The sequence below is a fragment of the Falco punctatus genome (genome assembly GCF_963210335.1).
Source record: "Falco punctatus genome assembly, chromosome: 10".
Lineage (NCBI taxonomy): Eukaryota > Metazoa > Chordata > Aves > Falconiformes > Falconidae > Falco > Falco punctatus.
In genome coordinates, this window is record NC_137590.1 from 22,778,919 (window position 1) to 22,806,869 (window position 27,951).

The following is a 27,951-nucleotide window of genomic DNA, read 5'->3' on the forward strand; positions in this document are numbered from 1 at the left end:
GAGGGGGCTGCCTGAGGCTTGGAAATGGCGCCAGCCCTGGGAGAAGGGGCAGCTGCCGCAGCGGGAGTTTCCCGCCCTCGGCGGCACCAGCGGGTGCTGGTCCTGGGAGATGCGCTCTGCTTCGGAGAGCCTGTCTGAGGGATCAAGGCAGCATTTCTTATCTCTCTCAATCCAACAGTGGCAATGAAAGACCTGTGTTTCATCTGCTGACTCTTCATGCCTCATTTCCCCTTCCTCAGGCTTTATTCTTACTTCTTTCTCCCTCTTAAACTCTACTTTAAAAGAATCTAGAATCAATAGGTACAATGATGCTTTTGCTAGCTCTGAATCTGTAATCAAGACAGCAAACAGTATTATCCTTTATTGCCTGACACCAGCTTAAATTTGTCCTGAACTTGGGAGAACTGTACGCTGTTCTTAACATCCTTGCAGGATCAAGAAGAGCAAATCAATCCTCAGTAAAAAAGAATCAGTGACTGTCCTGGGTTTGGCTGGGATAGAGTTAAATTTCTTCATAGTAGTTTGTATGGGTCTATGTTCTGAGTGTGTGATGAAGGCAGTGCTGGTAGCCCAGGGGTGCTTTAGCTATTGCTGAGCAGCAGCTGCCCAACACCCAGGCCTTCCCTGCTCCCCAGGCTGCCCAGCCAGCGAGCACAGCAGGGCAGCACAAGGGCCTGGGAGGGGACACAGCTGGGACAGCCGAGCCCCTGACTGACAGGACACCCCATGGCATATGACAGCATGCTCCGGAATAAAACTGCTGGGGGGTGAAGGTTTGTAGGGGCTGCTGTTGCTCCGGAACCAGCTGGGTATCAGTGGGTTGGTGGCGCGCCATTGTTTTCTTTGGCATTGCTTGTTTTTCTTGGGTTTTATTTTCCTCGCCATCATTTTCTTTTTAAAAATTATTAAACAGTCTTTATATCAACCCACATGTTTTTTCCTCAGTCTGACCCTTCTGGTTCTGTGCCATCCCACTGGGAGCATGCACGCTGGGGACTGTGTGGGACTTCTCTGTCAGCTACTGTTAAACCAGAACACTGACCCAAAAACAGAGCATTACTTTACCCCTGTTTCCTTCCCCTCTTCTCTCATGAAAGATCAAGTACTATAAAAGATGTAGACTGACCAAAAAAAAAAAAAAAACAACCCACAAAACCCTTTGCTCTACCTAAAAGAAGAGATCAAACTGTTCAAAGGGGTTGGTTTTCCCAAACGCCCCTGAAGGACTGAGCGAGTGCGTAACGGCTCGTTCTGGCAGTGATCCCACTTCTTCGGGCGTTTCTCTCTATGTAGCGGAAAGGCGAAGGGTTTAAGGCAGCCCCGAGCGAGGCGAGCCCGGCCGCCAGGGAACCAGGAGCCCCCGTCGGGCGCGGCCAGCGGGCGGGTCCCTCAGCGCCCCCGGCACCGGCCGCACCCGCGCAGGGCGGCCCCCGCCTGCCCCTCCCGCCTCCGGTCCCCGCTCCGCCTCGGCGGGCAGTGCGCATGCATGGGGCGGCCCCCCAGCCCCTGACTCAGCCCCGCTTCCCTCGTCTGCTGGCGGGAGGCAGCCCCCGCCGCGGGCCAGGAGCAGAGAAAAGGCGGCCACCATGAATCGTTTGGGGAAGAAGGCGAATGAGACGCTTATCGAGATGGCCCTGTCCGCGGACGGTAGGAGACGGCGGGGAGCGGGGGGCTCGCTGCTTTGTTCCGCCTCCCCGCCGGGAGGGGGGTGCTGTGGGGCTGGGCGCGGCCGCCGCTTCCTGCCCGTGGCGGCTCGGGGCCCGCGGGCGCGTGGCGGGTGGGAGGCAGCGGGTGGGAGGCAGCGGCCGTGCCGGCGGCGGGGCGACCTGGGGGCCGTCTGGGGGTGCCGTGCCGCCCCGGAGCTCAGCCGGCTGGGCGGTGGGGATGGTCCCGGCTGACTCCGGACGCCTCCTGACTGTCTGGAATCCTGCGGTTTGCACTGGGAACACCTCTGCCTATGGGTGGCTGGGTGAGGGCGTTACAGCAGAGAAACCCTGAAGAAAATGGTTCTTCCATCAGCGCGCAGCTCGCAACAAAACCGAGGGATGGCCCTTGGTTTTTAATTTTAAACACCCCTCAGATATAGAGGTCGCTCAGCCTAACAGCAAACTTCCAGCCTTTCAGGGAGCACCGGCTGGGCCGGAGCTGGCGGCCGGGCCGGGGGGGTGGGGGGGTGGCAGCCACCCGGTCTCCCCCCGCTGAGGCGCCGGTACCCGGCCAGCCGGGGCGCCGCCCGCTGCAGCGCGGCCCGGGCCTTGCTGCTGGCGCCTGCCTTTGTTTTAGCAATAACCAGGGTACAGTTTTCAGTTCGTGTCAGTATAAAATGTAATTACTTGTAATAAATGTGGTAGTATTAGGATTTCGTGAACAGCATGACGCAGACACTTGGGTGTATTTATCAGTGTCTCATCTGGCAACGTGAATCAACAGTCCGATGGGAGATAGTCCGGTGGTATTTTCAGAAAGATTCTGTAGCTACTTAAAAGAAACATTTCTTTTTGGGAATCACGCTTTGCCATCAGTCCTAGAAGTGAAGATCCTAAAGCAGGGAAGAACCACTAAGCGGGATGGGTTGGCTGCTTGGCTTCTGAGTTTTCTCTCAGTGTCTTGTAGACACTACACTGTCTTGTAGAAAAGCATATAATGCCACCTTAAACATCTTGAGCACTAGTGTAGAATCATGACTTTCAAAATACTTGACAGTCTTGTTTCAGAGCTATGCCAGCAGGCAACGACTATGGAAATCTCCCAAAAGGAGGTGGTTACGTGACGGAAGCAGAGGTGTCCGACTGTGGCAAGGCGGGCGCCCACAGCCAGTGCCAGCCGTGCTTGCCCTCCGAGCCCGGGGGCGCTGGCACCCAGGCGGATGGGTGTCGGATGGGTGTCCCAGCCTCTTGGCCAGCAGTGCTTTTCCAGAGTCTTGTGGGGAGGCCTGAGTCATTGCCCATCCCGCTGCCTGTGAGCAATGAAAAGTGCTTAGGGCTGAGCTGCTGTAACCGGTGGTTGTTCTCAAGTAGTTTGAGACTATTTATATTTACAAAATGGGCGATAACTGTTCAGGGAATGATGCTTGTAAACATAATTTTGCAGTGTTCAGTTTTCCAATGACTGTCTTGGGTTTTTTTTTATAGTCGTAAACATTGGGGATAAGGAGATTCGAGGGGTTTCAATGAACAAGGATGATTTAGAGTAGATTTACCATACTGGCACATAACTATACATATAAAACGTGGCACCAGTTCAATTAATTTTTTTTCATTAATCACTTTTCTAAAACAGAAACAAATTGAATATGGGATAAAGTGAGTAGGCTTTTTAAAATCTTATGTTCATTTGTTGTCCAAAAATCTCTCAAGGTTAAAAAAAAAAAATCTTCCTTAAATAATGATTTAGAAAAACTTCACAGTATGCTCACATTGCCACTGGGACTTCTCATAGATCTAAACATCTGCTCTGCACTTTTAAGGAGAAGATAGCCTCTTAAGGAGGCTCCAAGCTATAGATAGCTGATGTGCTCAAGCAGGGTCTGTGTGAGTCAGGAGGAACAAGGCAGAAGAAAAAACATCTGCTACTTACTTCCCTTAAATACGTCTTCATATTTGGATAGTATATGTGTATTTAATTCAGGTTTCCTACTGCTTTTCATGAAATTTGAATGCTGAGGGAACAGGTTCTGGGAATGAACAATGGTTTACCAGCAGCAGAAAGTTTAACTTGTGACTCTGTGTTCAGAGACTGCACCAGAATGCCTACCTTGAAGGAAGCTTTCTGGGTTCCTGTTGAATTACACTCGCGTGAGGTAATAATGTCTATTTCCATGTACGAGATTTTGCATTCTGTTGTAAGATGTGTGGCATTTACCTCCAATATTAAAACTGAAGAAAACTGAACTTGCAAAATTGGAATGTAAATATCAGAGGAAGAAGACCACCGTATGTTGTTAGAAATCTTTCTTCATGTCTGTGCTCTCTTTCAGTCTTTTTTTCCAGCATGAAATGTAAATGCTACAGTAGCTGTGGTGTGGGGTATATCCCAAGACTGTGGATCTTCTGGAAACCTGTAACTGGTTCTGTGCTATGATTTGAAATATGCTGCCCTGATATGCATGGTTCCCTTCTAAAACTTCCAGGAGTCTGGTTTGACCTGGAAATGCTCTAAGACTGATGGGAATTCAAATGCTTATTTGGTCTGTTGTCATCTTCCTCGTGTTCCACCTGAGAAAGGCAGCAAAACATTGGGTATAGCTGATGGCATGACTTGCAAACTGCTCTTGTGCAGTGTGCTGGCTTCTCATAATGCCTCAGCATTCAGGGCCATATACTCCTGTCCTTTAACAGAGTGATATTTCACTTATTTAATCAGAATTATTGTGATTGATACTAGTAACATAAAATACAGGCCTCTGTTCAAAACTACATCTGTGTCTAATTACTGGAGCAATGTATGTAGCAATTTCTGATCTATTTGTGGAAACACTGAATTGGGCTATCATGTTCCCACCCAGCTAAAACAGAGGGTTTGTTAACCCTAAAGCTGTTTGAAGGATTATTCCTAGGTAATGAAATAAAAGCTCCAAGAGATTTAGACATAGTTCAGAATATAAAAGGCAGGGAAGAAAATGCTCCCTTAGACCAACCAGTGTGTAGCTCCTGAGTGGAATTTCTTCCCTGGCAGCAATGCGTCACTGCGGGGGTGCAGTGTAAATACAGGTTGGTTATTGGAAGGTAAACCTCCTTTTCACAGCAAACTCCAGTTTGTAGTAGGAAAGCTTGCTTTTGGGAACTGATCCCAACAGCTTGCGCAGTATCGCCTTATAACTGTGGTGCCTTTAATGAGAAAATGGAAGCGTCAAGCCCATCACATCACAGTTGTTAAATACGGATTTTCATCCAGAGATTGTGTCAGTTAAAAAAAAAAAAAAAAATTGCCTTGGACTGGTGACTGAGACTTAAAGGAGTTTTCTTTTGCACGAGGACCTTGCATATGAGGTTTTAAGTTGGGCTCTCTGCAGCCCAGTGAGCAGCAACGCAGAGCAGCTCCGCAGGAGGGATTAAGTCTTTGGCATGCCACCTTTACCCAGTAGCAATTATGTGGGATGTTTAAGCCCGTCTTTGGAGAGCTGGGCAACACAGCTGAATTCCCTCAGGTGAAGAGCTGAGTGACTGTCCTGCCCATCGCAGGTGAATGCTTTTTTAGCCTCTATGTAATAAGGGATCTGTTTTCAGCTTGACCTTTTTTCTCAGAAAATGAAAGAAAATGCTCTGCAGCTGTTTATCCCTCTCACCGGTTCCAGGAGGAGGGGTTTGGTTCCAGCTGGGGACAGAGGTTCGGGACTGCGAATACCGAGTAAAAGCTGAGGAAGTGGCTGAAATCCTCTTGCAGTCTAGGGCAGAGTGATGTTCTTTCAGGGTTTCCCTCTCTGGCGCTTTGCACATAAGGTACGTTCTGGTGTGGTGTCCCATTTAGAGGTGTTTATTGGACTAATAGAAAGGCAGGTTTCCAGTGCATAGGGGCTTGATTTTATTTTTTTTTAAATAAAAAATTGACTTTGGATCTGAGTAAGGTTAAATATTTTGAAAGTATAACTACAGCTTAGCAGTTCCCAGTCTTTGCTGCTGGCCAATGAAATTATCCCTTAAGTATGTTGTCACACCCTGGAAGGATTTTGTAAGTAATTCTTCTTAATTTAAAAACAAAATCAAAAGTTACTTTGCTTTTCAAGCTTTTATCTAACAGGTGCATTAGCGTCATGTGTTAAGAATGGAAAGCTGTGTTGAAATGCTAGTTTCTGCACTCCAGTAAAGTCTATACAGAAATAACTGTATCATAAAATGGAAGGGCACTTTAACACCTGGGTTCAAATGATTAATAATTAGTATGATGCAGTGAGAAAGTAGGGTAAGATATAAGGGTGTTCCTGAAAAGGTGTGTTTAAAATTGTGCTGAGAACTATGGGCAAATGTTTTATAAAACAAACTATGCCCCCAACCCCCCTAAAAACACACACACACACACCCCCAACATAAAACCAAACACCATTGTCTTCATATTTAGTATCTGTAAACTGATTAATGAGTTGTATATATGTGGAGAAGTACAGTCACCTAATGTAAACATGTAATTCAGAAGGTATAGGTGATGTAAAAAAAGTTGTGAGAGTTGCTGTGCCAGATATTAAGTGGCGAGGTAATAATGCAGGGTTGGTTTTTTTTCCACTAGTTTTTTGGGGGGGTTTTTTTGGTTTTTTTTTTTTTTTTTTTGCTATGTGTGGGTTGAACTGAAGAGCAGTTGTAGCTGCCAGGTTGTGCTTCACTATCTAGTGGTAAATTCATTATATTTTGCGGTAGCTCTTTATGTGCACATGTGTGTAAATGCACAAAGGGGCAGGAAGATCCTTGTGTTGTACTGCTAGGGATAGTTCTTGCAATTAAAAATAAATATGGAAGGATTTTGAGGTGTCGGCTATGCAGAAGGCTGAGTAATACTCCAGGAATTATTAATAGATTAAGCCATTGTGTGGGGGAGAAGTTGATGCTAGGTTGGGACTGGGTTACTTAGGTTATACTGGAGAGATGTGTGTTTTTCTTTGAAGGGCTTCCTGCAAGAACCTGCAGCTGTTAAACCTGTGTAAGTTCATTGCTTTAGTCTGAGGCATGCCAAGGAACGGTGTGCTAGCAGGCTAGTTGGCCACCACTGATAAAAAAGTGCAGAATAAGGCATGATGCCTGAACCAGTGCTGGAAGCTTCACAACTTGTGCAACTGTGCTGACATGCATTGTAAGGGCTAATTATCTCTCTTTACGTAATATACTACAATTCTTAACTTGCCTTAGCCTGGGTAGGCTGAGGGATGTAATGTGAAAATCGATGTGTACATGTAGTTCTCCAGAACAGCTGTACTTGTAGTAATCCAGTAAAGGCTTCTGAGTCTATTTCTGTGTACTTAATACATGCATGTATAGCTTTGGATCGCTCTTTTCACACCACAGCAAGGCAGAGCTAGCATATTCTTACACACTGTAGGCTTATCATCAGTCTCTCTTTAACTTCCATTTTCATCATTGCGTTCTGCTAATGTAGGGTTTCTGCTTTAGTTGTCACTGGTGCCTAAGAAATGAGGAGACAAATTGTCCTAGATCCTGTTAGCACAGTTGTAATCTGGAATTTTCAGTAGATCCTATAAAGGATTATGGGATTTACTTTTTTTTTTGGCATTTGTATTGTAGTAGTCTGTTACAGATCTGACCACTAAGAATAAATTAATAGACCAACATTTGATGGTATTTGTGTTTAAAGACTTCATTCTAAGCTGTTGTTTCAAGCCAGACTTCTTTTCCCAGTGCATGTGGATCACTCGTTTACACATAACAATATAATATAATCACCTCATTATTACATCTTGTTGGTTTGTCTGGTCTTTTGGTACAGTTAGAGCCATTCCCCACTGGTCAGCAAGGGCCAGTAGAGGTAGGGAAGTTCCAACTGCTGTTTTTTAGAAAGTCAGTATATCATTGGGTGAAGTACAGTCTTATAACTAGAAATCCCATGGGATCCTCTCATCTTCCTTAGCAGGCTCCCAAGGGTAAACGTGAAACTTGAGGCCTTTGGCAAGACAGCAGAACCCCAGCAAGCCATGTGGGTAGGGCTCGTGATGTGAATGGCTGCCCTTTAATTCTCTGCATCAGCCCTAAATTAGAATGGTTTGTTATTGAAAGGGGTTTTCTAAACGATCAGGTTGGAAATCAGCAAACTTATGTTTGCAGAACTTATAGTGTGCTAGAAATATACCATGCTAATGAGTAATGACTAGCAGATGTGGTTTTGAGGCCATCGGCAAGTTGGATGTCTTTGTCTACTTCAGTCCCGTTAGTTGACTTGTGCTTACATAAAAAGAAGCCAGGGTCTATTGCCCTGCTCATTTTCTTGATTGATAGGAACTGTTTCTCTCTGAGGTCAGTGTATGACTTCCAGATTTGTTCCATTGTCTTTAATTTGGGCAGAAAAAAAAGTTTATGGAATTTGTCTGTAAAAAATGTTCCTATGTTAGTGTATTCTTATGTTGTTTAAGATGAGAAAATTAAATGGTTGGTGAAGATAAGAGCAGAATCCCCAATGACACATTTCATGGGAGGCGTAGCCAAAATAGTATTGAACTAGGTAGAGCATGAGGACCAGGAGGAACAAGAAATTGCAGATGAAATTGGCCATTGGAAATGAAATGTCTGGGTAGAATGAAACGGAGGAATACTGCTAGAGGACAGTAAACTCAACGTGTAGTGTTTTATATATTGCTTTTTACTTTCTTAGTAAAAGTTATATGTGGTTTTAGTTTATGCTAAACCTCATCCCTATTTCTCAGTTGTTAGTTCCCTCTTCATGCATGACTTCTGTCTTTCGGTATCTATGGAACATCTCTCATACAAGGATGGGAATATAACGTCTGTCCATAGAACACATAGTACTTAGGGCTCTCTGCAACTTTTAAAAACTTGGGTGTTGCAAATGCCAAAAGAAATCGGAGTTTGTGTTGCTTCAGGATTACATCAGTGACTTCAGTGCAAGTTGGAGAAAAGCATTAATGAATGATGCTATGAAATTTTTAAGTGTGTCTCTGGGAACACTAGGAAAACAAGTCTATACCTAACACTTAATGAAGTGCTTGTAATACCCGTAGGCTGTGATGAAAAGCAATACTGTGGTTCAGTTTTCCTTATCTTTTCTTGATGGAGATGTGAGAGCACCCGCCACATGTATGTGCATTGCCTGAGCTGTTTGCATCATCGGTCAGATAGTGCTATGAAACCTGGCCCTGCACGTATAAATGGTCTTAAGTGCAAACAAACACAGCCATAGTGCTTCATGAGTTGTTGGGACTTCCACAGTCTGGCATGTTACCACCCTGCTCTTCAGAGGTTTATTTGCCATCCTGTGCTCCCTTATTTAAATGCATGTAAATGCTACACAATTTTAAAAATACCTGACTTTCCCAGCTATCACTGGGCTGGGTTTCTTTTTTCAGTTGTGTTTGAACCTGTTAATCAGTTTCTGTGAAGTGGTCTGTAAAATGATGGTACCTGAAATGTCTAAGTGCCAGCTTCAGTGCTCATAGCATGCTTTAAGTATTGTCTGTGCTGGTACATGCAATATGGTAATGGTTATCGCCTTACCCACGTTAAAATGTCATACAGGTTCTGTGTTACAACACTATGCTTGTGGTTTTTTGCTAAAACCAGATTTACACAGTTCTTTGCTGCCCCTCCCCCCCTCTTTTTAGCCCAGTGCCTTTAATTGAAAGGGGAGGTTTATGGTTCTTCAGAAGCAAGGCAGCTGAGGGTAGACCTCAAGTTGTGATTTTAAATATCCATTTACTATAATAGAGAACAGAACTGAGGACTTAATGTGTTTTCCAAATGCTAAATGAGATTTTCTTCTTGTTAGGAGCAGATTTCTCATCTGTATATATTTATGTCTATATAACAGGGTTATTTCTTTTACTTCCTACCTGTTAATAAATATTTGTTCTGTGGAATCGCTTTTTAAAAAATTAAACATATGCTGAGAATTAATATGTCCATGAAACAGCCTATACTCGAATTAATATTTTTATTAAAGGAATAATAACATTCTTTTAACATGTTCCCAATAAATTTTATTGGATTTACTGAAACTTTTAATGTTTTCATTGTTAAGAAATAGTTCTAAATTTTTAGGAGCATGTCTGAGTGTGCATAAACCACCACTTCAAGGATAATCTTGAGACTGAATCTTTGGCTCAGCAGCACAGTTATTACTCTTCAGACGATGCCAGGTGAAGTAATAATACTTATTTAACTTGCTCGGGAGCCAGCATACTAGGTGGGTCCTCAGTTCCCCATGGTAACTCAGTCACCCAGCTCTGGGAGGTTACGGTCAACGTACACATAAATTGGTTAATATGTCATTTTAAAGCTATGTTTTTATTAGGTATGGAACTGGTGAATACAGTCATTATGGCGTTTACTTGGAACGAGTGACCATATTCTGGAGAGGCCTTTGTTCAGTCTGCGTTTTTGTTAGTGACTCAGGGCAAAATCAGACTCCTTATCAAGATGGAAATAGGTCAGAGTCGATCCCACAGCAGTAATCCCATGGTGATCTTCTAGGAGCAAAGGATACAGTCCTGTAAATAGCACATTGATTTAGTGATAAATAATCATGTTTTAAATTGATTTTTTTTTGTCAGACAGGAGAGGTTATTGAATAATGGCAGAGCTTAATTATGATGGCAACGTCAAGACATGTAGGAATAAAATTTTCTTTCGTTACTTGGTAAGAATGAATATTAGGAATTTTCTTTGTAGTACAAAGTAGCTGCCTCATAACAACTGCAATGTAAGTTTCAGGGGTTTTGGTTTGGGTGGCTTTTGTTGTGTTTTTTTGTTTTGTGCTTGGTTTTTTGTTTTGTTTTTTTTTTTTTCATTTTACCTGGACCATCAACTTTTTCCTCTGGGGATACGTATGTGTATAAACTGATACATCAAAGGTGTCAGACATATGCAGAACAGTATGACAGTTCTGGAAGCTCTTTTTACGTGCTTGGTTTTGTTGGCTAAAAAGGATGCTTTACTGTGTCTAAGAAAATGGTGGAAATAAATGGAAGCCGTAGTTTGGAAACAATGCTGAGAAATAATAGCAGGACCCATAGTAATACTGTCTTATTGCAGCTAAACAATAAACAGCTGCCTGAGAGTCCTGGTTCTGACTTGGCCTTTGGAATAGCTCTGTCAGAGGTCTTTAAAGTGTGCAAGTGATTTTCTAGTTTTATTAGGAAAATGAACATTCTGATCCCTAAAAATGTCTATTTAGTTGCCACTTGGCTTTAGAAGCCCCTAATATATTAACATTTTTACTGGTAGAAATGCAGCTAGCCAAGAGCTCTACTTGGTGTAGCTGAATCAGGGTGACAGCAGTTGAAAGAAAGAAAAACTGAGCTGCTTTCTGTTGCTGTTTCCTGATGTGGAGTGGCTCTGCACGGTGCCAGACTGCAGCACGCCAGCTGCTCCATGCCTAGCTGTACCTTGAGTGCGGTGTCATCGGCCAAGCTGTCTTCTTCCCATCTGCCAGCAGATCCCAGCTTACTGAGGATGCTGAAGTGACAGAGTTCATTATCTTCCAGGGAAATTGCAGGTTAGGTATGGTTTAAGATGCTCAATTACCCCTGGCTGTGCTTGTGCTAGTAATTAAAAAGACCAAAGATTTTTTTCATTGTCCTTGGAGGACAAGTAGCACGGTCCAGCCATGTCCATATGGCTAAACTCCCTTCTTTCCCAAGCAGGGCAGACTTCTCCATACTGTTTTGAAGACCAGCACCTGGCCTGTGGTGTCTGCCAGAGTGTGTTTCTGCTCTGTCCGGGAGAGGGCTAGAAGCCAAAAACCATTCCACAACGTGCACTACTAATGAAGTCAAGTGAGCAGTCCTGTGGCTGGGCCTGTATTTGCACCTTGTATTTGCCTAGCTGAGGCACAGCTGTCATGAGCAGGACATGGCCTGTGTCAGGCTGTGTGTCTCTCAGAGAATGTGTGGCTTGTGTTTGGTGCAGGGGGATGTGTCACTAGTCCTGTGGTGTTGTCGAGCTGTGCTGCTTACCTTGCCCAGCTATTGGAAAATGGTCTACGGAGGGCCTTGATTTACAAAGGCGTCATTACTTTTTTTGCGACAGGACTGAATACATTGACTTGTGTTTTATGAGATCATTGACAATTAAATTAAAACAGCAGCTGTCAAAATAAACAAGGTATTTTGCACTGCTTCTTTACTTGCAGGTAATGTCTGTTTTTAGTTTTATGAAGTCTGTATGACCATGGTAGGCATCGAAGAGAATTGGTCACTAGGTCACGCATATGGTCTCCAACCCATCTATCCGAGTGTAAATATGTGACAGCCAGTCATATGTGAACAGCTTGCATGGCGGTTCTGTAAACGGCAGATATGGTAGCATCTTTGAAAAATACTGAGCATGTTGGTGTCTAGACCATGAAGGGTTGGGATTTTTCATTATGGAATGAATAAGAAAACTTTTGAAAGACTTTTTTTTGATTCCTGAAATATTCATCATATTGAAGTGCTTCTTTAACCAATGGGTCCAGATGTGGAGTTAAATTCCTTTCATCTTTTAGTTAAATCATTAGTTTTGCTGTGTAGAAAAAGAAAGTGATTCAGTCACTGTGGACAGCGTTAAAACTATTGTAGAGTGACTAATCATTTCATTACACAAAAAGCCATTTTTCATGCTGGTTGCAGAAATCATAAGATAGCACTAATAGAATGACCTTTTTTTGTGGGATAAACTACTTGTATTTTAAGAGGCAAAATCAGTCATAATTACATTTTTCAGTCTTCAGTTTTGAGTGTTGATTTTTATGAACTGTTAGGATTACTATCAATTTCATCATCCTGGTCTGTAATTGAAATAGTCTGTAATTCTTAGGGGTGGCATACCAAAAGTTTGTAAATAGATTGCCCTGTGGCAGGGTGTAGTTTGGGACAGCAGATGTTAATACCACAAAATTATAGGCGGTGTTAAGCTCACTTCTTTCCAATAATATGCAAACCCCAAGACACACATTTTTAAGGAGTTACAAATAGCTGTGTACAGAACTGTAAGGCTGTTGGAGATTATATTTACGTTAGGAAAGAGGAATTTCTTTCAGCTAGGGTATGTGCCTGCCCATGAAAGGCCAATGATTTGAATAACCGTTAAAATCGTATGTCTGAAACAATGAGTTTTGATGGTCACAGTGTTGTTCTGGAGTTAATTTTGAATAAAACATTTGCAAGGGCTGACAGCAGTTTGTGCAAATGAATTTTGTATTGTAGGGCCACTTATATTTATTCGATGTTCTCATTCATTCTTCTTGGTGTGCAGATGTTTCTACATCTGTACATACAGTAGAGCATCTAGTATTGAAGAACAAAACCATTGCCTCAAATACGTTGGTTTTATCAGAATGTTGTTTTACCTCCATCTTTAGGTAAGTTATAATTTCTTGAAGAATTTTAAAGGTGTTCTCTTGGCTAGCAGAAACTATGGGTCTCTCTGCCGCTGATATGGGAAAGTAGATCTTTGTGTTGTCAAGTAAGGTGCCCAGACAAAAAGGTGAATGTTGGTGTTTTGAGAGGAACCTGCTCTGTGCTTTCTGTCTAGGTCACAGTCTCTGGTTTCCAGGGCTTACTCTTTTGCTGGGTACAGTGGCTGTATTGTAAAGAATAGAGGAGAATTATTAAATAAGTTCATGTTAGAAGTGGATATTACTTCTGTTTTTTACTGAAGTGTTTTTTTCCTTTTAAAGATGACATTGTGATTCTCACCAAGTTCAAGCCATCGCAGTCAGAAGGTATTGTACTTGCCAGTGTTAAGCCTTCCTCCCTTTTGTGTGCATCCTGTGTCCTTTTTTTCTCTGCTGAGAGCCTCTTGGAAATTAGACTTCGGTTCATATGAGTCACTGGTATCACATATGAGCCAGGCTTTTTGCAATGTGATGTGCAAGTCAGTTGTTAGCTATCTGCGGGCAGCTCTCTTCGTTAAGAGTTAATTGGGCATCTCCTTTCCTGGTGTTTGTTGCAGTTGTGGGTTGTGGCTTCCTGCCGGACTTGGATGTGCATTTCTTGCGCTGTTCCTGCTCAGGAACCTGTTTGTGTGTTTTCAGGGAGTGAATGTATTAAGTATGTGGTACTTCTTGGTTAATATGTTTTTAATTCTCTTTTTGTCATCTTTTGTGCTTCTCTAGGGTTCTTCAGTTTTATTCCCCTGGATCCTCAGAGATACCGAAAGAATTTCCTTCCCCTAGTTGCATAAGTAATCAGCTATGGTACTAGAAGAAAATTTTAAATGCAGAACTCTGAATTGTGCTTGTCCCTGAGGTTAAGCTTTTGCAAGTACAGAGAGGATAATCCAGAAAAATCAAACACCAAGGCGGCTGTTGTAGGCCACAGAATTGGTTCAAGTCCTCTCAGCAGCATAGGCAAATGGAAAGTTACTGCTCCAGGCAAAAGGTGCCAGACTGCTCGTGCCACGGAAGGCTGTGTGATGGAACATTTGGGCTTCATGCTCCTGGGCCCTGGGCTTGCTACCTTTGGCCAAAGCTGCAACAGCCACCTGCTCCCCAGGGCTGCAGGCAGCAGAGCGGGATGGTGATGCTGCCTTTCTTTCATCAGGCAGCGTTATGCTGTCCTGGGCAGCTACTGAGTTTGCGTAAGCTTAGAGCCAGCCCTGTATGGAGACAGAGCCTCTCCGTCCTTGCAGAAACAGTTTCTCATGTAATTTCATCTGAATATTTAGATAGCTGTTGTTTTTGGAGTCAAGACTTAAGTGTTCTTACTAGGATACTCTGCTATTGTGTGTCGTTTGTTTCTTGTGCATCTCAAACATTTTTGCTGCGTTGGGATGTGAACTGAATTCAGTTTAGTGCTGAAGCTGTTCCTGTAAACCTTTCCTGTGTTTAGTGTTCTCTCTTACGGTGTAGTACCTGCAGCAATTATGATGCATTTGGGTAGGAAGAATTATCCCAAGTTAGTTACTTACCTGCCAGCTTTTTAGAGGTGATTTAATGTTGGTCTCTACACTTGTATCAAAATATGGAAACACCTTTCTACGAGTGCATAAAGTAGAATTTCAGTGTTCAATTTCTATCTACTAATACAGATTTTGCAGGCATAGTTTGTTTTAGCAGGATGGCACGTAACCATTGAAAATGTCTTAGCATTTAGAAACGTCATTTTATGTTTTATACCATTATATAACATTGCCCAGTTTATCATAATATCATATGTACACTTATAAATTACAGATACCATTTTCTATAAGTGAACTTAGACAAAGAAATTATAGGAAATGAAATGTTCTCAAGCTCTAGTTAAGTAGCTTATTACAGATGTTTCAAGAACCAGTTTATATCCTGCCTGGATGCAATTTTGACATGAAATATTTACAGGTTACCAAAAAAAGGAAAAAAGAGTAGGTTTGTTTCATTGGTAGGAATAATCATATTGTGGTTGTCTTAACAGCAGTCCAGTCTAAAATGTGCTAGTCCGTCTGCCCAGCCGAAGCTGGACACAGCAGCACTTCCTTGATGGAGAAGGGAGTATGATGAATTGTTTTGTTGGAAGAAAATGGCACCATTGTTAGATGCCTGCTCTAGACTGTGATGAGCTGTTTTTAAAACCACTTTTTTTCCATTGGTGGTAGAGTTACTGAGATGCCTGATTTAAACCAGTCTGTCTGATCAGCAGAGGGCTGGTTGTTTACAAAAAGTTCTTGGAGCAGGAGCCTAGCTTATGGGCTGTGAATTGCTCTCTTGAGGAAACTGGTGACAGAGTAAGTTCAGAGCCACAAACCCCACCAATGTCTCAGTATGATTGAGGGATCTGAAGATACTGTCTGTGATATTTCCCTATAATGTTAACATTTAAGTAAGTGCCCTTGGTGAACTGACTATACTTGTGGGAAAGTCATGCTGGAGTAGATTACTGTTGTTAAAATGAAGGTGGGATGGTTTTGTGGGATTTCTTTTTTTAAAAAAAAAGAACAAGAAGCTTGGTAATTTTAAGATACTGCTATTTTTGATCCTGTTGTCATATCTCTGGTATGTGAGTATCTGTAATCTTGAGGTTATGCATCATGGATCCCTTAGCAACACAGAAACTAATTCAATTTCTTCAATTTCTAGCAAGCAACCCCAGAGATAATTAAACTTTTACAGCTGAGGCAGCAAAGCTCTAGGTGTGAGACCCTTGTAGACAGTAACCTAGCAGACACTTGAGACAAGAAAGATATGTGATGCTGACAAATTTTTGTTTGTCACTGTTAAGAATGTGTTCTTGTGACTGCAAGGTTACAACTAGGTAGTACAGACTGAGTATGTTATCTCACAGCCCTTTTTTTCCCTTCAAAGTGCCATTTTTGAAGATTTTCTGTAGCTGAGCATAATTTGCCAGCTTTTGCTTTTGCTTGTTGATAGTTCCGTGCCTTCAAGGTTCACATTGTTTTCAGATACAGTAATATTTTAAAATAAGGAATGTATTTATGTGAATCTGTCTTTCTTTCTATGTCCCTTAGGGGAAGAATGCAATGGACCTCTATGTGAAACTATTTCAACTTCAGGATCAGAAGTCCCAAGCAGCTCTGAGGTAAGGTACAGTACTGATGGCGTTAACATATTAGTGGAAGGAGGAAAGAGGAACACTGGTTTGGAAAGAGAGAATTAGTTTAAAAAACAGTATTTTGGTTTTTGAGATTGCCTTATACCTCCTTTTTTATCCATGTAAACATTTTCTTCCCCTAGTGTTTTGAAGGAGCAAACCATGAATATAACAGCAATACTCTCTGAGTCTTACAAGAAACTTACCAGTGTTAGTAGTACACCACAGTAGTAGTAGAAAACAGTATGGGTTTAACAGTGTTTCCAGTATCAGTCTTGAAATGAGAATCACACGATCATTTATTGTTTTGGCAATTGGAGAAACATAATGCTTCTGCATGGGCCCAACAATTTATTTTATGCTGTGTATTATATTGCTGGCTTGATAGGGAAATCAAGGCACTCATGCTTTCCTCTGCTCTAGTAACTTTTTGACAGTGCAGCAAGATTTATGACAAAGCAGGTGAAGATTTGTGTTATAAGAATACCTCTTCCTTGCAACATGAGCAATACAAAGAGCATCATCAGCTTTTTTTTTTTCACAGTACCTCATTGCTTAATATATACAGCACACGATATCCTAAATAAATAGTGGTGGGTGTGGTTATTGCTCCGTTAAGAACCAGATTTGAAGAGCACTGAAAATATGCGTTCTTGAAATTTGTATTTTATTTTTTTATTATCTGATTTCTTTATTATGGTTATTATATGCTTAGGGGAAGACAGAAAGAGTTTTAGATAGGAAAAGAAAGAGTTGCTCTGAAGTAGTCTCATACAGGCCACAAGCACTCATCAGAAAGATGTCTATTGAATTGAGTATTGAAAAACTGTAGCTGTTCTACTGAACTTCTTATGAGTAAAGCTTGTCCTCACCTACCTCTCAAGAGGCAATTTTGGAGATGGTCATGTGAAGCCAGAACTCAGAAGTGCTTCCTAGATTACACACATCTTTACTCTGTCAGCACATGTAACCATATCGTGTAACGTTTTCATAAATCTTCCAGTTCCACCTTAAAAATTATTAGTATGCTTAACTAGCTACTTTCTGAGTCTGTTGTGGGAGTAGTAGTAATCTTTTTCTCTAGGAAAATTTTCAATGAACAGCCATATCAAATACTTCTGTAAACCCTGAATAGATGTGATCACCAATTACAGAGTATGAATCATCATACCATGATAAGTACCAGAGTTTGGAGCTTATTCTGAGTTCCTTTAGGGCATGTCCAAGTGGATGTAGACGACCTATTTCACCAAAGCTTGATAGACTTCATTTCATGACTTAGAACTTAGGAAAAGGCAGGAAACATGGGAGAAAGGGTGCAACGCACGTGTCGTATATGTAGATTTGAACTTTTGCTTGAAGGGTGAAGGGTTCATGATGGGGTGGGAGAGGCAGCTTTGATCTTCAGCACTTCATTGTCTGAGAGGGGGTAGTCTCCTTATGAAAAATATATCTGGTTACCCACAAAAATCTCTCACTGGTAACTTCATGCTGCCTTTTCTCATTTTCTACTTATGCATGTTCCTTACATAATTTTTGTTCTTAAATATCACACAGTATTGTCATATTGGCAGTATTAGTCTGTAGTTGACTTGATGCTTTGATTTTCTTAATTTTTTTCCCCTCTCTTTCTTAGAAGAGGTGGCTTATTTGGCTTTAGTTTGTTTCTCCAGATCAATGGTTATCTGATGTTTGCTTACGTTTAAGTTGGTATTTTCCTGTGCTTTGCATTATCTTACCCTAGGTCCCCTAATACAGTCTCATTTATCTGATTTTTGCTTTCTATGCATTAGGCAGATATAAAGTTACAGAATTACTCTTAATCTTTTTGCCCAGTTTCACATTCTTGTCAGCTGTGACAGGCTTACTTCTTGATGATTAATGTCCTAGATATTCAGGTTAAGTTTATCCTTCAAGTTTTTCCATTAATTCATTCCAACAGTAAGATAGCCCTGAGTGTGTGGTGTTTTTTTTTTTTTTTTTCTTCTTAAAATGCTAATCCTTTATCTTCATGTGTTGTCACAACTTCAGTTTTCTATGAACTGGAAGAATTCCTTTTCCCTCAGTTCTTTGCTAGGCTGCCTTTTGTCATCCTTGATGTGTTCCCATAGGAATTGACAAGGGTCATCTGTCCTAGCTTGAAAAACAAGCCATGGTTTCTCCTACTTTCACCAAGACCCTTCTGAGCTCAGGTCAACGTGCTTTGTTCTTGTTTTGTCACATAGCACATTTCCCTCATTTTATGATTTCATTCCTGTGATAGGTTGGTAATTTTCTTGTTACTTAGCAATGTACTTAACTTTGTTCCTGTAGCTGGAAAATAATGAGCACTTGGAATTCTTAAAACTATTTAAGACAAGTAATTTTAAAGCAAAGTTGGAATTCATTTGTACAAGGACCATTGGGAAAGAGTTAAATGAATGTACACTCAGGTCACAACTTCATTATGCTAAGGCTGGGTTTTTTGTGTTTTTTTTCTTTACAGAAAAGCAGCATAACATACAATAGCAATGTGCTTCTTTTCAGCAGTAGCGAGAAAAAGTGAAGGCCGTATCACTGATGTAGCAGCAGAGGAAGGAACAATCTAAGTCTAGACGTAAATACAGAAAGTGGAAAACATTACCTATCCAAATTTCAGTGGGTTTTTAGGTTTTTTCTTTTGTGATATGTAAAGGAGTCTGTGATTTGGACATAAGGAATGATGCAAATAAAACAAAAAAGGTGAAAACCCATCTGTAGTGAAGCCTGCCAGCATGTATGCAGAAGTTGGGTGAAGTCCAGGAGTCATGAAGCGATTGAGTCTGCCATCAATGGTGCATTTGCTCCTCCTCCATGATTTTGCGTTTGTGCTCTAATCCACTGTTTCTTGCCTGTTTTACCCTGTGTTTTTTTCTTTATTATTTTATGTACCGCTTGTTGAGTCCCCTTAGTTTTCCTCTTCTTTTAATTTCCCACAAGGGCAAAGATCACTTGGAGTTTGACAGCTTTTCTTATTACAAGCCTTACAGCATGAATCATTTCTAGATGCTTTGTCATGCAGGGAGGCAAGGAGATATTTTCAGCAAACAGCATACTGGAGAGGGGAAAAAAAAGGCTATGCGAAGGATGTTTCTAAATAGGTGCTGCTTCATAGCAGCTTCAAATTAAATCAGTAATTCACAGATAGTCTCTTTGTTAGGGATTGGCAACTGTCCTAATTGAGCCTCCGTGTAGAATCTACCTGAAGCAATCTTTATGGAGTTCCTGTTTGAAGAAATACATAAATGCCTCTGAAAGTCTTTTCAAGCAAATTGGAAAATAAATTAAATAAAACCTGAGAATCTGTTTTTCCTCTGTGCTTTATATTTATGCAGAGAGAGTGCTAGAAGAATATGTAATGGCACAATTCTGTTCTGATAGCATGGTGCATCTCTATTCAGTCAGTTGTTCCAGTTCTAAAGCAAATGAGGATGAGGCCCACTGACAAGAGTTCACATTCTTAAGAGGAAAGGAGATAAGTTAAATTATTCAAGATCTGAAGAAAAGTTTAAAAAATCGAATCCATATTAAATTTCCTGGTAGTAACATTGTAGACTGTTGAAGTGGGATAACTGTAAAAGTAGTACATGTTTTGTGGAAGAATGTCACTAGTTGGTAGTTTACACCTCTTAGATATACAGAGGACTATTTGTCTGTCTGCTATTTCAGTTAAGAATTACCAAGTAACTTAAAATGTTTGCTTTGTACATATGTATACCCTTAGTTTCTCACCCTCATAAAAGGCAGATGGCTGCATTACTGTGAGTAAAGCTGCAGGGTTGTACCCTATTCTAGCTGTCAGAAGGTAGGAATTAATTTTGCAGTTAAATACTAAATTTTCACCTTTCTTGCGAATTTCACAACAGTGAAATATGCTTACTGAAAATTCCTGTTTATCAGCATTTTCTATATTGTAACTTGACAGTGAGAAAACCTGAGAACAAGCCGTCTGTATTTAAGCCAGGTTAGCAGAAGTAAATTGACAGAGCTTGATAAAATGTATTAAAGAAATGCATTTTACCACAATCAGGGATATTTACACTTAGGGGTTTGTTGTTTGGTTTTCTGGAGAGCAGCAGGTGCTGCAGGTGTTACAAATTAATTGTTTGGTTTTTTTTTTCTGAAGAAACACCATCATAATGTAAGTTTCCTTTCCTTGCTTGTTCATTTCTCAGTTCTGTGGGGTTTCAGGGAGAGAGAAATGTAACACTGTTATTAGTATTGTGAAGACAGACCAAATCAGTTCCAAAATCTAGATGGAAATACAAAAAGACTTCAAAGAAGTGTAACTACAAAACAATCTGAGGGATCTCTTGGGGAGAGAGTGTGTCAAAGAGTTACGAGAGGGGATTCCAAAGTATGAATGATGCATACAACACTGCTTCCACTGCTGCCAGCCTTTGTTGGTTTTGGCTTTGAACTCATCACAGTTGGACTGTTTGAGTGTTCTTGAAAACACTGGTTAGCTCTTGATAATGTATGACCACCCCAAACAAGATTGGAGCCCCTTTGTGCTGTGCATAGATTTTGGCATATAATGAAAAAGTGGTGTCTCTCTACCAGAGCTGTTAAACCTCACATGTGCAGGAGAAGGTTTGATTGCTGAAATTACAATAGTTACCCTTACCCCTGTGACTTGAGCTAATTTCAGACAGTTGTACTGAGAGCAGAAGTTCCCTAGAGTAACAGGAAAGCATTTCACAAAATGCATGGGAATGTACCAAGGACTCTGCCAGTTGTGCCTTCATCTCACAGTTTAATGTTTCACTAAAATTACTTGTATTTTATCTCTGAGTGAAACAGTGCAGGCAGCATATGAGGACCAGTGGGAGGTTAAACCCCATATTTACATTTAATTGTAGAGGAGGTAGTAGTAGTACAGGGTAGAGAGGTGGAAGAAAAGCAGGTGTAAGGGCACCAGCTTGGATGAGGGGGCAGGTGTGCAGTGGAGAGGTCAGGAGCTGTAGGGTGGCAATGAAAAGCAAGGCTGCACTTCTCGTTGATGTAAGATTTGTACAGTACAAGGCAGATGTTTTCAGTGTATAATTGGAGAAAAACTTCCTGCTTAAGTGTCTCAGCCCTTAGTTCTTTAAAACAGTACAGTTTTTTCCAGTAGCATTCAGTGACATGAGGATTAGGCTTCTAAACCCAGTTCAGACTATCTCAGGGTTAAGAGCAGAGTGCAGCTATTTATATTTATACCATTTCTCATGTGGGTTCCTTGCCAAAAAACAGATCATTCTTTATGTGCTTATTTGACTGAGTTCTGTAAAGGACATTTTAATCTTACTTTGGTAAGCAAACACTCAGAGAGGCAGCATTAAGAAAGAACATGAAGATGCGTGTATGTATTACTTGCAATGTAAACAGGAACTAAAATAGCATGTTTGTTTGATGAAATTGTAGGAATGGACCTCAGTGGGTTGTCTCAAATAAAATTGTAGTAAAAGTGAAAAATATTCACTTGTAATTTTAAAAAAATCACAGACAGTACTTCATGAAAATTGGATTTTAAGAATATGCTTTTTGAAGTATTACAGCTCTAAACCAACAAATAAAGATTGAGTAATGAAATTAAGTTTATATTCTGCTTCTTTTGAAAATTAATTTAATCATAGAGAGCTGTCATATTTCTGTAACGTGCTTGCACTATTTGTTTGTGCTGTTTTAAACCCGTCATTTGTTTTCAGAAGCAAAATAAAAGGAGTGTGAGAAACTACTGGCTAACAGAATTAGTGCAAAAGAGCTTAAGTATTGCAAACCATTGTTCGTTCCAATAGTGAAGCCTGGTCCCCAAATCCCTTGCTCATGTAATCCCACAGGTGTGGGCCAGGACCCCAGATAGCATATGGACATGTTATCTAGGATAGCAGAGTCCTCTGCTGTTGGTGTTCCTGTCATCCCTGTGTGGAGTCTGGCCAGAGGACCTGCAGCACCGTCCAGGCCCACATGCAGGAACATAATGAGCACCCCCAGATCTTGTGCAATTAAAATCAGAGTAGGGCCTCACCAGGCATGGATCAGGACTGGAAGCTGGGAAGCTCTCGCTGGTCTCATTAGGCATAACTACTACAATTTCTGATACCGATTGGCCTTGCCTACACAAGGAGATTAATGATTTGTCTGTTTGCATTTGGTTTTGTTCAGTGCACATGGTATAATTTCAGTTTGTATTGAAAAAATAGTGAAATATAGGGAGTCACATTTGTTCTGAATGCAAGTGCAGCTGTCTATGCTATGTATGTGTTCTCTTTGTTATTAAAAAAAATACTGTTAGAAGTTGTTCTTCATAAGCTTGTAAATGCTGATCTGTGCCAAGTTGTTTAGACTTTTTTAATAATGAAAATGCTGAGGAATACTGTACAGCTCTTATCAAAAGTTGTTATTCACATTTAAAAAAAGATATGGGCCATATAAAAGTCAGTGGTACAGGCTACAGACCCAGCTCAGCTGAGGAAATAGAGGTTTGTTTAAACTTGGAGTTATTAGACTGAAAATCCAGCTATCACTCAGAATAGTTTTTCAGCAGCTTAAACCAAAAGCTACACTGTTTCTTCTGAAATAGCCTTTTATTTTAAAGCATCCTTTGCATCATTGCTAACAAGGTTATGTTTTTCCCGTGATGACACTGGCAGGGCCTAAACAGCACTGAGACTACTTTACTCATCCCTGAACATCAAGTGGTAAGCAGTGAGCAATATTCATGCTTCCTTGCATGAATTTGTGTGGTGTCTTCTATTACCCTATGCCAAAAAGTCCCTCACCAGAAAATTTTCCAGTTTCAAGGATGCCATCCTTCCAAAACGAATTGGTTTTTTCTACTTATAAAAACATGTGGGTTTTGCGTTTATTCCTCGTGATGGCTTAAATGATAAACTCAAACAAATAAAAAGGATAATAGACAAAATTGAAAAGATTGGTGGAGAAAACTGGAAAGTTTGCTTTTTTTGTCATTGTTTTGGTTTGGTGGGCTATAGGATATATTCTGACTGTGGCGTTATTAACAAACATGGGATTCTTTTTTATCATGGTAACGTGGAAGGCTCTGTGAGTCAGCATGATACTTTAAAAAGTTTTAAATGGCAAGAAACAAACATTGACATATTTTGAAATGTGTTGCCTTTTTTTCTTATTGTAGTAAGTAATAAGGAAATGCTCAAAATATCAACTTAGTGAAATTTTCAGACAAGATAATTGTATTAATTGTCTAATATATCAGAAAACTTAAAATAGCCATTATTCTTTCATGGAGAAAAAAACTTTAAAAAGTTCAAGATAACTGAAGAAGTACATGCTGAGGTATATTAAAACTGTCCGCTTGCTTACATTAAGCTCTGGTGTCTTACATTAACACATATGCTCTCTTAGCGTACTTTTAATTTTTCTTCTATTCTTGTTTAATGTGTTCTTTTATCCAGAGAGGCTTTTTCTGCGCATTTAAATTTGAGTGCAAATATCTTGGTGTCTTAAACTGCTTTGAAATGCATGTTTTCAAGCTTTCAGATTTTAATGTGGTTCAAAACTGGAACACGAGTATGGTAAAGGTGCAAAACGCAGCTTGCAAGGTTTAGCTACAAGAAATATGTGGTGTTTTGTGTTTGTTTGAATGGTAAAGATTATAGTTTTGTATGCAACTTTGTAGCCTGCATGAAGCATAATTGGGAATTGGGTTGTGTGGTGTTAATACACTTCTTTAGGAAGCGCTTCAGTTGCATGGATTCCTCCAAGGATGAATATTGAAGAGAATTTCACGCAAAGGGGATTTCTGATATAATGGGAGCTGAGTTTATGGTGCATAAGCCAGGAGCTTGACTTCTTATTTTTCAGTAAAGTGCCTATATATTTGCATATGTTGTATAAATTTATTTCCAGGAGCTTTTTGCTTTGGGAAATTTGTACCAAACAGTTACATTTAAGCATAGCATCACTTAAATCGGCATGCTTTTTCCTACAGCTGTAGGCACATTTAACTCCGTGAAAAGGGGGGGGCATGTAAATACTCTGTGCAAACTGGGGATCAAAGTGAGGGTGATGATTTTGTTTTAAGCCATTGAATGTTTCCTACCCTTTCATTTATGGAGACGTACTGTATTTTGATTCAGCTTTCCAACCTTTGTATTTTTGTCCTTTTCTGTATTGTGAAAACTCTTCTGCAGTGGATTGTTAATTTGTAAATTAACTAATTGCTTTGTAATGTAGTTAGTTTTTTTACATTGTCTGTGATTAAAAAAAAATTATCTGTATGATTATCAAAGGTAAGCTGTAAATAAAATAAATGCTTGGTTTGCAGACCGTATCTTCTAAGTAAAATGTTGCAATTTTTTTTTTTTTTAATTTCAAGCAGTTTTCTTGTCTGGGAATGTAGGACGGTGGTGATAAAACATGTAGATGTGCTAATGGGGATCATATTATTAACATACTTCTCAGCATACATGTTGGTCACGGCCAGAGGTCTTCACTGTGCTGTAACTCTAATGAAGCGCATGTACTGGGTTTCAAAACTACCTTCCCACTCTGAGGTACAAAAAGCAGAAAGGGAAGGCTGCGGAGGTGTGAACCTGCAGTCCCAGCTCTGTGAAGCTGGACACTTGTGAAACCTCAAGGTCCGGGGAATTGAATTTGGTAAGGGTGTTTCTGAATGTAGGCCCCGAAGCAACTTGGGTTTTTCTGACTGAATATTCATCTGAAAAGTATTGCTCTAAGCCCAGTTCCTCTGTCTTTGAAGTATGGACTTGGAGAGTGCTAGGATACATAGCAGTAGGGTGTATTTGGAGGAAGCTCTGTTGCCTACAAGGAGAGGGCTGCGCTCTGTGGCCTGTAAGAACATAAATTTCCTGTTAGGTGGGTAATCAGAAATAGAAATCCCTCTGTCCTGTGAAAATATACTGGATTAAATTATTCAGGTATAATCTGCAAAACATATTTGCTTCTAAGTACCGTGATATCGTTAGACCACCGAGGGCTGGCTGACAGTACTGGTTGAGGTCAGCTGTCTGTGTGCTTTGGTGGGGGAGCAAGGCCACAGGAATGCTTACCGCAGACTTGGTCCCTCAGCTTCAATCCTAAGTCGTTTCTCTGAAGCACTTTCAGTTAGTGTTTAGTGGTCGATGCCACATCCAGCAGCTTGCTTTCCCCTCTCCTGTTCGTGGTGACTGACTTGTTTGCTTTGGCCATGGAGAGGGATGCCTGAGCCACCTGTGTATTTAACAGCAAGGGAGAGTTTTGATGGATTTAAATGTAGGGTGTGATCACCAGCCAGCACTTCCACGCTTTACCCCAGTTAGTCTAGGCAGAACTGAAAAAGGGGTGTTTTAGCTTTACTTTGTCTTTAGCTGTGCATTGTTTCTTTCCCTAGTGACATCTTGATCTTTCCTGTAACTTGTCCTCTTTGAGTCGGGATTTCCTCCTGCAGGGCTTTAGTTCATGTCTAACATGAGGATTACAGGTCTAGGTACGGGGAGTGTTGTTGGGTCCACTACCCTGGCCTCTGCTGGATGTCGAGAGAGAAGCTGTTAATTTTGAGGTAACTAGAAATCCACCTAGGTTGGAAAAGATACTTAAGATCAGAAAGTCCAATTGTTAACCCAGGACTGCCGAGTCTGCCAAAGCATGTCTCTGAGCACCACAGACACATGTTTTTAGAACACTTCTGGGACTGGTGATTCTGCCACTTTATTGAGCAACCTGTTCTGGTGCTTGACCACCCTCTCAGTGAAGACATTTTTCCTAATATCCAATCTAAACCTCCCCAGCACAACTTGAGGCTATTTCCTCTTGTCCTATGCCTTGTTCCCTGGGAGCAGAGACTGCCCGCCCCCAGCCCCGCCAGGCAGCTGTTGGGAGCGATCAGGTCCCCCCTGACCCCCAGCCCCTTCCCCAGCTTTGTTCTCCCTCTCTGGACACGCTCCAGCCCCTCTGTGTTCCTCTGGCACGAGGGGCCCAGGGCTCGAGGGGCGGCCGCCCCAGTGTCCAGCGCGTGGGGACGGGCACTGCCCCAGCCCAGCTGGCCATGCTGGTCCGGCTACCAGCCAGGAGGCTATTGGACTTTTTGGCCACCTGAGCCTAAATACTGATGTAATTCCATACAAATCCAGTAAGTTTGCACTTCTGTAACCATGTGAAAATTCAGCTCTTGGTGATAGACCATTACAGCGTTCAGTCAGCACATCTGTCCACAGGCTATGAAGTCGCTTAGTTCTTATAGAAATGATTAGACTATTAAAACTAGAAACTTACAACAGGAGGGTAGTAGTTGGTTTTGAACAAGCAGGTTTTGTAAGTTTCCTTTGTAGTCGGTGGATTTATTCAGCTCTTAGGAAGTGCTGGTGCATGCTGGAGGCTTGCAGTAACACCATTTCATAGAACCATGCAGTGACTTGGGTTGGAAGGGACCTCTGGAGGTTTCCTTGGCCAGTCTCCTCCTCGAGGCAAGGCTGACTTTGAACTTAGACCAGGTTGTTCAGTTAGGGCCTTGCTTGGTGGAGCTGTGTGATCTCTGAGGGTGCATATTATGTAAGTCTCTCTGGGCAACCTGTTGTACCAGGTCCTGTTCAACCACACCCTCACATCCAGTAGGAATTGCCCTTGTTGCAGCTTGTGGCTGTTGCCATTTGAGTTTTCACCTTGGGGTGCCTTGGGGTGCCATCTCTCCTTTAATTCCTTATTGGATTTTACTCAATTATTCAGAAGCTTTAGATTAGTTACTTGTATTCCAGAAGGTACATATCACAAAACAGCTGCTCTGATGAGGTGTGACTTCATTTAATAATTGCAGGTTGTCTAAGTTTAATTCATTTGAATACAGTTCTGGAAAGAGCTGTTAAGAAATAAGATGTGCTATATCCGTACTGTTTTATGATTCAGTGATGCAACCAATGCAAATTACTAACACTTTATGTATTTTAAACCTGTCGGTGCACATGTACGCACAGAAATGCATGATGGTGCAAGACTGATCTTGTTCTTGAAATTCCAATTGCAGCAAAATGGAAAGGAATAATTTATGCGTTTATTAAGTAGGCCTGTTGCTATCCATGATGAATAATCCGACATAGATGACTACTGTATCTGAAATTGATAGTCAGACCTCTAATGACTGAGCAACATTCCGATAAGTCTTAGAAAATGAGCAAACTTTGATGGCAGTAAAGATAAAGTATTACTTCAATTGTATGAATAATCTAATTATAACTGTGCTACGCAAAGAATTTGGGACACTCCTTTGGCAGGAGCTTTTTTTGAAGTAAATGTTATTTATTGATTTTCTTAAAAAAGTTCTTTGCTTTCTGTATATGGATTTTCCTAGCTCACTAAGACAACATCTGTGCTTACACGGTCTCTTGTCTTTTTCAATTAGTGGTTGGGGTGGTCTGTTTTTAGGCAGATTCCCAATATTGTAAGTTGTTAGAATGCGCTTTAGGGTTCACTTACTGTAAAGTCAAATAATTGCAGTACTGTAGATGCTGTGTAGATGTCGGTGTGGTTCTATGCACTATGTTAATTTCATTAAATTGTTATCTTAACAGTTGCAGTTCACTTGTAGTCACAATTATATTAAAAAAAAATACAAACCACAACCCCCTGTAAGCTTGTAATAGAATAGGAAAATACTCTTTGCTTCTTCTGTTGGATTCCCTGATTTTTTTGAGCCTCTTAAGTCTTGCATCATTATGTACCGCATTTGATAGCAAAAGCATTTTCTGAGGGAACTGTCCTGATTTCAGTCTTACAAAGTAGTCTAGTCTAATTGGTCTGCT

At 41.1% G+C, this 27,951-nt stretch overlaps 1 protein-coding gene across 1 annotated transcript in view; it reads left to right on the top strand.

The window, feature by feature from the left end:
• The first annotated feature begins 1,334 nt into the window (after window positions 1–1,334).
• Window positions 1,335–27,951, top strand: part of ANO5 (anoctamin 5) — a 62,583-nt gene continuing 35,966 nt past the window's right edge. Inside the window, 5 exon segments of the mRNA XM_080405445.1 lie at window positions 1,335–1,564; window positions 1,567–1,647; window positions 13,330–13,374; window positions 16,095–16,165; window positions 22,831–22,878. Of these exon segments, the coding sequence (XP_080261571.1) occupies window positions 1,483–1,564; window positions 1,567–1,647; window positions 13,330–13,374; window positions 16,095–16,165; window positions 22,831–22,878 (327 nt within the window). The 5' untranslated portion in view covers window positions 1,335–1,482.